The sequence below is a fragment of the Leiobunum rupestre genome, chromosome 9 (genome assembly GCF_980474605.1).
Source record: "Leiobunum rupestre chromosome 9, qqLeiRupe1.1.hap1, whole genome shotgun sequence".
NCBI classification, from domain to species: domain Eukaryota; kingdom Metazoa; phylum Arthropoda; class Arachnida; order Opiliones; family Sclerosomatidae; genus Leiobunum; species Leiobunum rupestre.
In genome coordinates this window covers 45800903-45816980 of record NC_143392.1, presented here as the reverse complement: position 1 = coordinate 45816980, position 16078 = coordinate 45800903, and the positions used below count along the sequence as shown (strand labels likewise).

At 38.3% G+C, this 16078-nt stretch overlaps 1 protein-coding gene across 1 annotated transcript; it reads right to left on the bottom strand.

Annotated features, from left to right (window-relative positions):
* Positions 1 to 12672: 12672 nt before the first annotated feature.
* LOC149928537 (putative methyltransferase DDB_G0268948) lies at positions 12673 to 15011 on the bottom strand. Its single transcript, XM_090157906.1, has 2 exons — positions 14552 to 15011; positions 12673 to 13082 (listed from the first exon to the last, which is right to left on the bottom strand). Exons 1-2 carry the CDS (start codon positions 15009 to 15011, stop codon positions 12673 to 12675), a joined length of 870 nt encoding a protein of 289 aa, XP_090014032.1.
* Positions 15012 to 16078: the final 1067 nt, after the last annotated feature.

Below are 16078 nucleotides of genomic sequence, written 5' to 3'. Positions count from 1 at the left end.
ACTCTCTGTTTATTGCTGTTTAGGAACTATAGCGCTTAAAATTTAAAATACAAATAAAATTGCTTAATCCACAATTGCATTTATGGAAATAAAAATACTTAATAAATAATAAAGTAATGTTATTTTGTTATTAATATAGTTTAATACTATTATTATTAACCAATCATGATGAAAACGGAAAAAAATAATTGTGCCATTGCCATTTAGTGCTTTTCCTATAGGAACCTCGGGCAGGGCTAAGATTAGTATAAAAGCAAAAAAGCGCTTATATTGAAGGACAGACTCTTATAAGAACAGACGTAGCCACCTCGAAAATTGCTCTTTTGAAAATCTCACTAGTGACGACACTGGTCAGAGATAAATATACCTATCTCCATATGTAACATAATTTCTCATAAGTATGCCACTGTACCTTTATTCCATACAAAAATCTTCACTAATGGTTTGTTTCACCACGAACCAGTAAAAAGGTGGACTACGTTAGATTTTAACCTTTTTATTCATCCTAGTAATTTTGGGAGTCACACTATTGGCTACTAACATATGTTTTTAAGCCAATGGAAAACCTCATAATTGAGAAGGAATTTTTTGTGTCGGAATTTTAGTCAGCCCAATGTAGCTATATTGAAATTTATAAACTCGCTCGGTTTGTCTTGATGAAGTTAAATAATGAGTAGTTTAGAAAAAGAAAAGTTTGGGGAAAATGACCCATACGGTTCGGTCCAGTGATCGCTTTCCGAAAATGGAACAAGTCGTTGAAGTGGGATATTCCACCAGCGTTTTTAAAATATACCAAGCCTAGAATATTTAGGCCTAGGCTCAAAAGAATCTGCAAAGACTATAAACTTGTAGATGCGCCAGAAAAGCTCAACCTGAATTTCAACTATTTTTTCATAAATCTGCATCTTTTATTTGACATAGCAAATTCATTTTAGCTCCTAAGCCTTGGTTTTTCAAACCGGTTTGTTTACTAAAATAATGGCCGTCGGTTTATCAGAAGTAGAGCTAATTGAGCGACGGCATAATCAGCATTTGAGATTCGATGACGTCAAATATGACGTCAAATATTACATCAAATATGACGTCAAATATTACATCAAATATGACGTCAAATATTACATCAAATATGACGTCAAATATTACATCAAATATGACGTCAAATATTACATCAAATATGACGTCAAATATTACATCAAATATGACGTCAAATATTACATCGAATATGACGTCAAATATTACATCAAATATGACGTCAAATATTACATCGAATATGACGTCAAATATTACATCGAATATGACGTCAAATATTACATCAAATTAGCAGTGCCGTAACTAGGGCGGTGCCAGCGGTGCCCAGGCAGAGGGCGCAGACCCTGGAGGGGCGCCGAAATGACCAGACCAGGAGCTATACTTAGACCGCGTTTACATGGTCGCACTTTACGCGACAAACAGAGCGATCTTTTTTTTTTGGTTCGTTATGTAAACGCAAAATTAGACAGAACGTATCGTTCCATTTTTGGTAGAATGGTGCGACAGCATGAGGTAGACTTTTTCAATTGGAGCTAAGATTGGAGCGACCCGAAATCGCCATAAATACGCTGTCGAACCCTTTCGTAGAGGTTTTTCCCTAAAAAATCCTCCGCAAAATATTTACCGATTCGGAAATTAAAGCTTTGATTAATGTTATTCATGAAAAAAGCTGCTAAGTATTTTTTAAGGGAAAAGGCAGAATAATGCAGACGTTTTTAAAAATATCGAAAAAGAGTTGAAAAAATTAGGGTTTAAAAATAAGGATAATTGGCAACAAATTAGAAATAAAGGGAAAAATTTAAAACCGAATTTTTTAAAGAAAAATCTAAGCGATCGAAAACGGGATCAAGAGACGCGTCTTGGTCAGGCTTCAAGTATTTCGAAGAAATGAACGAAATTTTAGGCTCAAGAACGATAGCCAAAGCGCAAGAAGATGGACTCGAAAGCGAACCTTAAGATATTTACAGTAAGTTTCATATTTGTTATTATCAGTTTCTAGCTATTCGTCCGTCGAGCCGGATCCTCGTTACATCAGTGAGCCGGTACATCTCAAACTGAGGGATCTGGTCTTCTAATCCTGGCGTGTGGGACAGTTCGGTTCGTGATAGTCATCTAATTCAGTGAAGTATGGATAATCTGATCAACAAACGATGTGGTATCAAGGGACAGTTAACAAGTCTTGAAGGAATTGTCACCAGTCACGCAACTTAACCACTCACGGACACCGTAGTAAAACAATACCAGGTCAAAGCGGAGATCGGATTCAAAGAGTAAAAATGAATACCGATCCACTCCATCCGATGATCTTACCACGAAGAAACAAATTAACAGATCTGATACTTGTCCATGAACATTTAAGCCATTTACATGCCGGATCGCAGCTGCTTATATCAGTTATTCAGCGACGCTTCTGGGTATTCGGCATTCGAGATGCGGTCAGATTTCATATTCGACGTTGCGTGCCATGAGTTCGACAGAAAGCGACCACCCTACAGCAAAAAATGGCAGATTTACCAGCAGCACGCGTCAATCCAGCTAGAGCGTTCTTACGATGCGGTGTGGACTACGCCGGACCATTTCCCCTCAAGGTCATGAAAATTCGTGGACAGAGGACTTTCAAGGCGTACGTAGCACTCTTCGTTTGTTTTGTAACCCGAGCGATTCACTTTGAAATTGTCAGTGACATGACTGCAGATGCATTCCTAGCTGCCTTGAGACGATTCACGGGTCGAAGAGGGTAGAGCATTTATAGCGACTGTGGATCCAACTTCCACGGTGCAAATCGAGAACTTAAGGTTTTTCTAAAGTTCACGACAACACGGAGTAGTCACGGTGCAATTTCACGGTCGACATCGAATGAAGGTATTCGCTGGCATTTTAATCCACCCAGCGCGCCAACCTTTGGAGATCTCATCTAAGGCAAATCGTGGGACTGACTGCTTTGACGTTCTAAGAGATGAATACCTTACTATGCCAAGTCGAAGCGTGCCTGAATTGTAGCATTATCAACTGATCCCGACAGCCTTGTGGCTTTAACACCCGGACATTTCCTGATTGGTGATGCCTTGACTGCAATTCCAGAACCAGACCTAACGACTACCTAAACAAACCATATCACACGATGGGAGTTGGCACAACAACTCCTTCAGCACTTTTGGCGTAGATGGAACAATGAATACCCAATTACAACAACGCCCTAAATGGCTTTCAGTCAAACGAAGCTTACATGTCAACGATCTCGTCCTACTTAAGTACAAAAATCTTCCTCCGACCAAATGGAAGCTGGGCAGAATACCGGAGATACATCCGGGCGCAGACGGTTGTGTAAGAGTGGTCACCGTAAAGACTACTGACCGTGTGCTGCAGCGACTCATCAATAAATTATGCTCACTACCAATGGAATAATGTAATCTGAATAATTAAAATGAATTTGAAGAACACCGGGATGTTCGCAACTTCATGTTTTTATTATTTCCAATGTGTTTTTTAATCGCAGAGTAAGATGATTGTTATCTAAACTTTTTTTTTATATTCTGATTTTCTGTATAAATATCATGGCCTTTCAATTTATGGGCAGTATTGTTTAATATTCGAAGTAGACATGAACGATCAATAAATTACTGTTCGGTACTTTTAATTAGCGAGTTATTATTTCTGTCACTTATTTCTATTAACACCAGACGTGAGTGTAAAATAATTTTTCTCAAATAGTTTCGCGTCCATTTCCACTCTGGAAAGTCCTCCTAAAAATTCCAAAAAACCCTAAAAAAAGATCGCCCCGATTTCCCGTCGGTCAAAGTTTGACCTTGTAAACCCGTTTCGAAAACGCGTCGAGTCAAAGAATTAGTAACGGTGCGACTTCGAATGGTTCGACGCTAAGTATGGAAACCCCCTCTTAAACATTTTTTTTTTGTAGGGCGCAGTTGTAGAAGCTCGCACCGGGCGCATAAAAGGCTAGTTACGGCACTGCAAATTAGACGTCAAATATTACGTAGGGTATGGATGACGCAATATCTGTGAAACAAACCGTTATTGAAGTATTAGAGCTAGTGGCATACTTATGAGTATTTATGTTTCATATGCTATCTCTATTCGTTTCGTTTTTTTCTCAAAAAACGAGTTCCAGAGATGCAGCGTCGGGGTTTTTGTTTTTTAAAACTGGGCTGAAAAAACCTATTATTTCAATTTTATTTGCAATAAATATGCGAAAATGTACTATATCTAAGGATTTTTCGCACATATTTGATCTTAAATAATAATCATGCAAATTTTTAAATGTTTTTAAATGTCACGATTTTTATGAAATTTTTTCAGTCTTTTTCGGCTATTCGTATACAATAGATGGCGGGTAAACTCTTGATAAGTCTGTTCGCGCTACAGCGGCCAACACATTCGTCGAAATTCGGCGAGCAAGGATTTTCCCCCTATAAACTGTACTATAACGTGTCGGAGTTCAGCGCAACGCTCGGTTTTTATATTGGCTTCAATGTAAAACTATTCTAAAAATAATAATCCGCTAGGGGCGCTCACGTCATACACATCTTTTGCTCATAGGTTAACACAGAAACGTCAACGAATGAGATGGCCGCTGTAGCGCGAGAGATGCGCAAGAGATCAAAGTTGGCCGTGCATTAAGTTTCGGTACCAACTACCAAACATAATCTAGACTACGTCGGTACGTTGGAATTGCATGCTCGAGTAAACTTTATAAGCAGGTAATAACGTTGAATTGAATACTTTAATGACATAAAATATTCTTAATTGTATGTTAAGTTGCTAATATTTAGAATAACTATGTAAAAGGTAAGATCGTTTGATTTGCTAGTTTATATGACTTAGCCAAAATTTTGGGCCTCGGCCGTCGGCAAAGGCCAAGGTTAGTAAAAATAGTCAGCATAAGGTTAGCGCATAGAGCGTGGTCTGGGAACGACATTTTTCGGAGAAAGTGCCGGGGACACGACACGAGAGTTATCCCTTCCTGTGACATAGTTGGATCCCAGCGAACAAACGTCGCGCGGAGAGCTTTGGCTCTCTGTTTCACTCACCCGCAGCCGCTGCTCTACAATCTACAGCTGCAGCAGAGAAAGGGCTAACTTAATTTGGCTGCTATTGCTCACTTAGGTAAAAATTTACCGTATTTTACGGCGATTTTCCTTGTATTTAATTAGATATTTCTGGTATGTTATAGTTATTAATAGTAAATCATATCATCGGTTTCCCACTGACATAAGCATAAGTCTTAAATGGACCAATGCCTGTGGATAAAGTTTTAAATATAAACAAGGCCGTGTCTATTTTGGCCCATTTTTCGGGCTGAATTAGCTTGCCGTCCAATGCTTAGCTATTTTAACCAGAAAAACGGGCCAAAATAGTCTTCACCGCGCCGCCAACACTATTTTCGCCTGTTTCTAAAATTTTCGCCTGTTTCTCAAATCGGGGGAAAATAGTGTGCGACCGAGTTTTCACTATTTTGGCCTGTTTTTCGGGCGTCGACTTTTTAAGGCGAAATTAGTCTTGACCGCGCGGCGTACACTATTTTAGCCTATTTTTCGCGGCAACGAATTTTATGGCTTATTTAGTTCTTATAGAGTGAAATCACTATTTTGGCCCTGGAAAAACGGCGAAAAACAAAAACAGGCTAAAATAGTGCTCCTCGCGCGGGCGTAACTATTTTACCCCCACTACTTTTTTCTGTTCTTTAGTTGCGGGTTTCTACAAATAACGTCAAACATCTTGTTAAACAACCTAACCTATAGAGCGTGGGTGGTCCTAACACGAGCTGCTAATTTTCCGACAGGTTCGAACCGCTTATGTGGTGTACTCGTTTATCTTTTTTCTTAGCTAATTTTTCTCATTTTTAGTTCCACATCGATATATCTTACGTCGGCATTACAGACCGCCAGGATTTTGAATTTGACCAATACTATCGGTAATTTGATATTAAATATCGAAGTGGGACTATTGCTATGGAATGTCGTTAATTAGATCCACATCGATATATATCGAAGTGGCGTCCGCGGGGAGGGGGGGGATAACTTAATTAGCGAGTAGCACTATTACGCCAGTGGCGCGCACCCAATCGGGAGGGAGGGGGAAGGTAAGGTGTATTATGTTAATTGAATTTTATTGTTTTCAGCTTGCACCTTTCCAGTTAAAAAACTTTAATTTTCCCTATTTGTTCACATTTCTCTAAGTAAGCGAGTACTACAGTTTCTCCAGTGGCAGTAGGTGGGGTCGGACATCAAATTCATTTCAAAGGCACAGGTTTTCTTCTGCATGTCACCCTTTAAATTTACTTTCCTCTAAACAAAACCCTGGTGGTAGGTCCACTTGATCTGCGGTTGGCCAGCCACCAGGGTATTCGTTAAAATACCCAAAGAAATTGATCCTCTAAAGTTACGCAGAGTGAACGGCACTTTCGTCTAAAAATTTCAAATGAATTAATAATTTAAGGTTTAAACACGTAACGCTACAAATTTATTGCTGGCTTTGCTCGCTCGATAACAACTATATACTATTGAAGTAATCAACTGAATATCATTAAAACATAAGTTATTCCTGTTGTGGTTCTAACTAAAATATGGCTGTAACAATTCTGCAAATGATTTTGAAATTGGCAAAGCTTTACCTAAGGCCCGAAATTTAACTAACGAGGTCCTGAGTATAAACAACTTAAAATTTGTAAAACAGCTTTGTGTTAATTATTTCCTTAAAATCCTTGTATTTCGGGTATTTAATCACAAAAATATTTACCGATATCATTTATCGCAAGCTGACTATGCACGGAGCCTCGCAAACCCTAAGGTCGGCACTGGTCGCCCTTTAAGTTTACTTACCACCGTACGAATACCCTGTTGGCTGGCCAACCGCAGAACACGATGGCCTATCACCAGGGTTTTTGCTTCGCTTGAAAGTAAATTTTAAGGGTGACAGGCTAAAGAAAACCTAGGCCTTTGAAATGACTTTGATGTCCAACCCCACCTACTCTTATGAGATATATTGCAAATTGTGGACGACGATGACAACGACATCACCATTTTACGGCCTTTAAACCATAAAAATGGTCTTACCTCAATGAACACAATACCCCTTTCCCTCCCCTCCCTCCCAATCGGGTGCGCTACTCTACTCGCTAGAGAAATGAGATTGTGTATGGCAAATTTGGTCGTTCTAACTTGAAAAGTCGTTGAGCTAAATTAAAATTAAGTTATCCCCCCTCCCAACGTACGCCACTTCGATATACTAATTAAAAAATGAACTTGGGCGAATATCTCAAAATATGTTTTAGGTACGATTTGGAAATTCTCAAGTCGTATACAAGATATAGGTGAAACCTACTGCGAAAATGTTGATGACCTTGAACCATGTCTTCAAGTACATCCAAATACTAACTCGAGAACCGTAAGGGTTAGAAATTTGGTTCCAATTAGACACGTGTTCCACATGACTTTTTAAGTACAAATAGCTTTGACCTGATCGGATTTGACGAATAGGAAGCCGAGAAATGCTAGATGAAAAACAAGAAGGTCCTTAAGTTGATAACGTGTCAAAATCGAGGTTCGGGAGCTGATAACTCTAAAGATACTCGTGTTAGAGTACTGAAATTTGCTACACATCCTCATCCTCATAAGGATTGAGGGTCTTTAGTTTAGAAATTTCAATGACCTTGAACCATGTCTTCAAGGTCATCCAAAAACTAAGGTGTTTTAACATTTCAAAAGTCAGTGTGATATTTCACTGTATTTCAAAATAATCTAAAATTTTTATTGTTAAAATAAAATATCTTGACGTTTATATACGTTGCTCAATTGGGTAAATCCATAGTCCCAAGCGAGGCCGGGTAGGTTCTTCTCTACCCAGGTGTTCTGACGTTGAGTTTGGAGAGATAGATCGGCTCGAGGGTACGGTGGGAGAAAAACCCACGATGCGGGTCGGGATGTAGTCTCGGCCGAGCAGGCTGCCACTTCTTTCACTATTTGCTCCGGCTTTTTACCTCTCTGAGGAGGGGTTATACAATCACCGTTGCATTTTCCGTGCAAAGGTTAATCATTGCTAGGACTGTCGAAGGGTTGGCCAAACCACCGTGTGACGGTGAGCGTTAACGGATTAATTTGCGGTTGGGTTTGGTTTGGATGGTGTTTTTACGTAAAAGCTCACCGTTGCGACATTTTTAACTCAGTTTGATTGGATATTTCGTTATTGTAATGTTTATGTGTAGGGTGTGAGTGTTGAGTTTGTGTTATGACGGTTGTGGGTGTTGAGTTTGTTGTGTTTGTGTTTGTACGGGGGTTTTCTCTTCAACTTCTTCTTAATGATTTTTGGGACGGACCGAGTGCTGAGTGTTATCCAACTTCTCAACGTCCAATGGCAGTTTGTTTTACATATTTATAAATTATATTAATCTTATATTTAATTAAATATTTATAAATTATATTAATCTTATATTTAATTAAATATTTATAAATTATATTAATCTTATATTTAATTAAATATTTATAATTATATTAATCTTATATTTAATTAAATATTTATAAATTATATTAATCTTATATTTAATTAAATATTTATAAATTATATTAATCTTATATCATGAATTGAACTCGGGTCGCATTGTTACAATGCGGGTAGTTCACCGCCGAGCCATTGACTTCCTTAGGGAAAACATTATGATAAGGCGGGTTTTTTTATTAAACGGATGAATACAATATCTGTATATAATATATATTGTTTATTGAACTTTTTTTTTAATTTTTGTGAACTTGTTAAAGTCTTAACATTTTACGTATGAAAATTTAAAGGTCAAATCTTGTTTTATTTAGTTTTTTCAGTCTTTTGTTTTATCTATTGTGTGTTTAGAGTATGAGTTTTCAAGGGTAATAGTTCATTTATGAAGAAAATATCGAGTTGTTTACATAGTGGTCTGGGTTTTTAACTGGGTCGTCATTACTTCGCAATTTATTTTAAACGTTTTCTCGACTGATTAAGATGTTTAATGCAGTTCATCAATTGGGTTCGTTTGTTTTATTTATAAAGAGCCCTAACTATTCCGTCTACGGTCATTTATTGATATACGAGCTGTCGTTTAGTCAAGGGGCTTTCTGTGCTTTATGAATGGTAAGTTTTTCGCTTCTTGTTAATTCATTTTTTTATTGGTGTGGATATTTGGACATCTACGATTCCTAATGCAGTCATTGATTTCCTGGGTGTGCGAGTCATTATATGATATTGGAAATTGGACGGTATTGGTTTTTTTCATGCGGCATGTGTCACAACGTCAACCGGAAGTCTACGAGTCGTCGACTGCCAGATGTCGAATATATTGCTATTCTACGGTATCTTCATCAAGGGCGAGTGTTGAAATAAAATGAGCTTTAAAGATGCGGCAAGTATGACGTAAGCGATAAAAATACAAATACCCTCTGTAGATATTTCTTTCATTAAAATTGCTTCGTATTATATTTAAATGATAAACTTGTTCTGTAAATAGGGTTAAATTCAATTGTGCATTGTTTTAGTACGTCTAACTCGCTGTTGTAACTACTTAATTTATATTATTCTGAATAAACTAAACTCGGTTGTTTCGTCTCAATTATTTTAATTAAAATTAAAATTTTATACCGGGCGGGATTGAACCGGGATTACGTTTTTAGTAAAGAGCTCTGAATTGCGTAGATATCTTTAAGGGTCATCTCGAGAAATTAATACCACTAGAGACAATTCTTCCGAGGAGAGGTATATTTTGGCTTGCCAACTTGTCATCTCTGCTCTGTCCGTCAAAGAATTGGAAATCAACGACTATCGATTTCTTATACCAGTAATTCAAAAGAAAAATGAATATAATGCTCCCCAGAGAAAGAGGACTAAAATACTAAAAAGGTATTATACTTACATAATTCATGTCGGTTTATTCTTCTTGGCTTTAAACTTCTTCGTGTTTGAATGGTTATCCACTAGTTGCTCGACTTTATGTACTTAGTTATTGCGCCATTGTATAACACATCGCCAAAGCGGAAAAATGCGGGGTTTTTGCACCACCGCTGAAACATTCACCAATCACCACCACTTATTCGCCACTTAAATAATACCGGGGAAATCAATGGTTTAAATTTAAATCTAATTTGCATATAAAGAAGAAAGACGGCGGGGTTCGCCCCATAGCCGTTGGTAACACCATTCGCCGTTTGGTCGCTAAGTTGGGCTGTGTATATAAAGCGCTAACTCTTGGTCCAATCCTTCGCCCAACTCAGTTAGGAAGATCCTGCTGAAAATCAACTTTCTTAACGCTTCTAACATGATACGTCGCGACCGTTTCCTCGCTTGCGTTTACGAGGATCTTCCGGAGCTTTACCGTTTTTTGGGTCAATGCTATAAAGTCCCAACTGATCTCACCTACGGGAAATCTCTAATTTCTTTTGAGTGCAGTGTCCAGCAAGGGGACCCATTAGGTCCCGCCCTTTTTTGTCTCCTTGTACAGAAAGTGTCTTCCCGTATGACATAAGAGTTAAATATCTTGTACCTGGATAACCCCTCCCTTGGCGATAACACTGCTGTCGTCCTGAGCGACCTATGTTTCCTTCGAGATATTTCATCTGACATAGGCCTTGAGCTAAACCCATCAAATTGCGAGCTCCTTGTTCTCAATCCCGGCGGCTTTGACGAAAAGTACTACACAAATATGTTTGACCCAGGGGCCCCAGGAATTAAAATCATCCCTCGTTCTGAATATGTCCTCTTGGGTGCGCCCCTCTCTGACGAAGCAGTTGCTTCTTGCCTCGCGAGTAAAACTGAATCTTTGAAGATTATTGCTGGGAATCTCCATAAAGTATCAACACATCACGGTTTCTTCCTTTTGAAAAGCTCTTTGGCCATATCGAAGCTGTCCTACCTCCTGCGAAGCGCTCCTGTCTTCCAGTGATGAGTGTCTCCAGGAAGTCACAAATACTTTGATGGAAGAGGGCCCCTGGATACAGTCGTCGCTTCCCGTTGCGAAGGGTGGGCTTGGAATCCGACACGCTTCTAAGCTTGCCCTCCCGGCTTTTCTCTCATCAAAATCCAGCGTCACTGAGCTGATTTGACCAATTTTACCAACCCACATAAATCACCCTCGTGATTTGTTTTTTTTACGATGCCTTTAAACAATGGGACCTTACCTTCACCCTATCATTGGCGTCATCAGAGCGTGTGGGAAGGTCCAATTGCAGACAATTCCATCAACTCTGTCTGCCTTGGCATCGAGTGAACGTGATAAAGCTCGGCTACTCTCTGTAAGCTCTAAAGAGTCTGGCGCTTGGTTAAACGCTCTCCCATCGCCGTCCTTGGGCACTCATTTAACCAACTACTCTTTCCGCATTGCAGTCGGTATTCGGTGGGCGCCCGGATCTGTGTTCCCCACATTGCAACTGCGGAAGCCAGGTGGATTCCTTCGGCACTCACGGGCTCAGTTGTAAAAAAAGCGCTGGTCGTCTTTCCCGTCACGGTTCCGTGAACGACACTATAAAGCGACCACTTGTTTCCGCGGGTGTTCCATCTATTCTCAAGCCCCCAGGCCTATCGCGGGATGACGGGAAACGTCCGGATGGAAGGTCTTTGGTCCTTGGTCTGGCGGTAAGTCGCTAGTTTGGGACTATACATGCACAGACCCCCTCGCGCTTTCGTATTTGGCGGCTTCTTGTACAGCCCATCTCTGGGCCGCTACCCAGGCTGAAGTGAAGAAAAGGTCTAAGTACGCGGGACTTGAGAATCGGTACACTCTCAGCTCAGTCGGTCAAGAAGGTTTAGGTTTAGTACACGCCATTGGCCGTCGTTTAAAGGATGTCACCGGTGAGCACCGTTCGGTTCAGTTCCTTCTCCAACGAATCTCGACCGCGATTCAGCGGGGCAACGCGGCATCCAATTTTAAACACCCTTCTTTTCGGGAGGTGGGTAAAGAGCTGACGGTCAACCATTAATACACAGAAAGGTGGCTGCCTTCTACAATTCACCACCAGTGGTGGCCTAGCGTTGCTAGTTCACCACCCGGTCGGTGGCATTCCAATGTACTGTTTTGGAATCGGCATGTTGGCCCTGCGGTCTATTTCTTTACCTTCTATTATTTCGCCCAGGATGAAAAAATCTGATTGTGCTATTTTCTAAATCTTTTTCAAAAAGAGTAAAACCTTATTGGAGCGTCAACCGTAACGATATCCCATAAAACCGCATTTACTTGGCCAACTCAATAAGCATTTTATTATATATTTTCGTAGAAAAAATAAATGAAAGACAATTTCAGCTAATATATTGATAGTTTAATCCCATTACAATAATAAAGTACAGCAAAAGGCAACTAAATAGTTTAGAATAACTCATATTAAGACCTTCACTTTTACCACTTTGTTGTTACCCCTTATTTTGCACGCAAAGTGAACGTCATAAATCAAATTTTTATCTTATGTGGAGATAGTGTCTTTGATGCAAAACACGTTTTAATTGTCAATTTTTATTAATTATCGAAAAATTATAGTGTTCATATGCGAGTACAAAATGAAATATAAAATGTTAAATCCAACACCTGCGATTTAATAGATAAAATTACCCTGGTCATGTGCTACTATAACTAAAATTAAGTAATTATTTAAGTATTAAAATAACAAGGGAATAGGGTTTCTATTTCCTGCCCATGATCAAGACAGGTTTATTTGTAACTAGAATTTTTACGTCGTCGTTTTCGTTCGACTTGTTCAAATCGAGGCCCAATTCTTCAAGAATATCAGTCTTCAATTTCTTCAAAAGTTCTCTGGCTTTATCGTTCCCTTCTGCCTCCGCATAATATCTGTATCCGGGATTTGAGGGGATAAATCCAATTATGGTGGCAATAGAGATCTCTTTCTCGATTGTGAAATGGTCATAACGCACGGCATCTTTTAGTAGACTCATATCAAAGTCGTGCATATAACCCAAACGAGCATATGATTTCCAGACGTCTTTTTCAAAAGAGCCCAGAATGTATTTCGAAAAATTTTCGTTGGTTTTTTGAAGTATGCTTTTAATTTTCTCCGTTTGCTCTTCATTTGCTCCTAATTTTTAAATAAGTATTAATTGTGGTCAAAATGAAAGAGAGAAGCAACGTTTAAAATTTAAATTTGATACCATTTAATATTAAAATTGGAGATGATCAAAAAATGGACTTTGATCAAAAGGAACAATCCAAAGTGTTATATTTGATCTAATTATATTTTATGAAAATAAACTTTTTATAAATTTAATAAAAAGTCATGTGCTCTAGTTTTATCCAAATTTGGGCATTGGATATAATGGATGGTTTGTTGTGAAACGCTGAACACGTATGACGATTTTAAACGATTGTAGCGTAAAGCCCTGACATCCACTGCTACAAAAATATATAAAAATTATTTTGTTTTTTGTAACCTCGTTTTAAAAATCTTTAAGAAATCGCACTACTGGAAATGAACATTTTAGGAGTGACCTCATCAATATATTTTACATGGTGCCGATTATGGTCCAATTATTAGATCCATTAAATTATATTGAGTGTAATATGCAATACATCTAAGTCTTAAAATTAAAAATTGCACATTTTTTGTTTGACATCGAGAAGACATCGTGCTGTCTGATGAATTGTACTCTTATTAAGTAAATGAACTATTAATTTTTAAGCAATTTTGAAGGTTAATGGATTATCTGTTATTCTCCAGGCTTATTAAGAGATCTAATTCCATCTCATTTGATAACTGAGATAACGTGGTGGTGGGTTATTCTTTTGTGGAAAAGTTACTCTTAAGTTGTTAATAATCATTATGCTAAGGAATAAGGTGATTGCGATATTGTTCGTTAGATGATTAGGCACACCTTAAGGAAAAAATACCATTATAGTTATAACACCCTTATTGAATTATTTGAAATTTTGTTCCTAATTGACCGGGTGAGTGGGAGAGCGCTTGTTGTTATTTGTGGAAATTAAATTATTACTTAACTAAATATGGTACGAATTAGGGAGATTTATATATTTTCATTACTAAATAAAACGCCTCATTATTTAAAAATTACATTTAGGTTTTTATAGGGCAATTATTAAATTAATGATTCCACTCTTAAGAGATCTGAAGGTTTTTAACGGTGTAAAATTTCAGAATTTATTGATTTTATTGGTTACGCTTCGAAACTAATGCAATCTTTAGTAGCGGTGGTATAGAATCTTACGCTGAGATTTTTTAGTGTTTATTTATTTAATAGACATGGTGATTGAGATAATTGTTCAGTTTTAACTTTGACCCTCAAAATGTACTAAGCATATCGAGGTTATTGGTGGTATTCTGATGTCTGGATTTAAATTTCATAATGTTTGCTTGTTACACAAGACCAAATCCAACTGCAATTTAGAGATTACTCACGTTCCATATTTTAAAACTTAAATTGTAATTTGCCATTTTCAAAAGAAACCCACTTTCTGCCCTGCCCTCAATTCTCAAAACGTTGCTAGGTGCCTAAGTTTAACTGTCAAATTTAAAAATCTTCACCATCCTACCTTTAATAGTTGGAACACCACCTGAATATATTGCTAAAACACCGTTGCCTTGAAGCATTATCTTGGCCGCGTCGATGAACTTTTCTAAATCGAACCAATGGAGGCTACTACTGGCGGTGATCAACTGCAAAGAATTTTCTTCGAACGGGAGTGACTCCGCTGCAGCAATTTTGTACTGGACATTATCCGGGGAATCAGGGTGTCTACGTGCTTCGAAAAGTTGAGTTTCGCTGACGTCTGTCCCAGTTACCTTTTGAAAATACGGCGAAAGGATCCTGGTGCTCAGACCCGTACCGCATCCAACGTCCAAGGCGTGCTCGTGAGGACCTGCCAGTTTCTCCGAGAGATAGTTTATTATTTGGTCTATAATAATTTGAGGCGCCGAAAGCCTATATTTGGCGTAAAATTCAGATTGTTCGGCGTTCTTATAGAAATCAGCTTTATTTTGGTTGGAACGCATTTTGGATGCTGCTGTATTCTCAACGAAAGTTAGAATTATTCGTTTTCCTGCTGAGTTTGATGATTTTTCCCGTGTTTGTGGTATTGAGATTTGAGAGATTTGGTAAACGTGTAAATATCTATACGTTACAACGAGTGCGTTTTTTCTGACATAAGCACATTTTATGAAGATCTAGGTCATATCACACGTACGAGCTGGATGTTTCAAAAACACTCGTGTCTTTTTATAAAACAAAACGGTCAAAAAACAAAGCGCAGTACTTTAAGAAATCAACAGATTTAAAGAATTATCTGTATTATAAAACTCCAAGAATCTTTCGTCGGGGATTTTCACGATGGTCTAACGTGGCATAACCGAATAATTTATCGGCATAATTTCTCCGTCTATAACCCGCCGTCCTTGCGCTTCGCCTAAATACTAGGTCATGTTGGCATTGAGAGCCTTGGTAAACGTGTAAATATCTATACGTTACAACAAGTGCGTTTTTCTGACATACGCACATTTTATGAAGATCTAGGTCATATCACACGTACGAGCTGGATGTTTCAAAAACACTCATGTCTTTTTATAAAACATAAGGGTCATAAAACAAAGCGCAGTACTTTAAGAAATCAACAGATTTAAAGAATTATCTGTATTATAAAACTCCAAGAATCTTTCGTCGGGGATTTTCACGATGGTCTAACGTGGCATAACCGAATAATTTATCGGCATAATTTCTCCGTCTATAACCCGCCGTCCTTGCGCTTCGCCTAAATACTAGGTCATGTTGGCATTGAGAGCCTTGGTAAACGTGTAAATATCTATACGTTACAACAAGTGCGTTTTTCTGACATACGCACATTTTATGAAGATCTAGGTCATATCACACGTACGAGCTGGATGTTTCAAAAACACTCATGTCTTTTTATAAAACATAAGGGTCATAAAACAAAGCGCAGTACACTAAGAAATCAACTGATTTAAAGAATTATCTGTATTATAAAACTCCAAGAACCTTTCGTCGGGGATTTTCACGATGGTCTAACGTGGCATAACCGAATAATTTATCGGCATAATTTATCCAT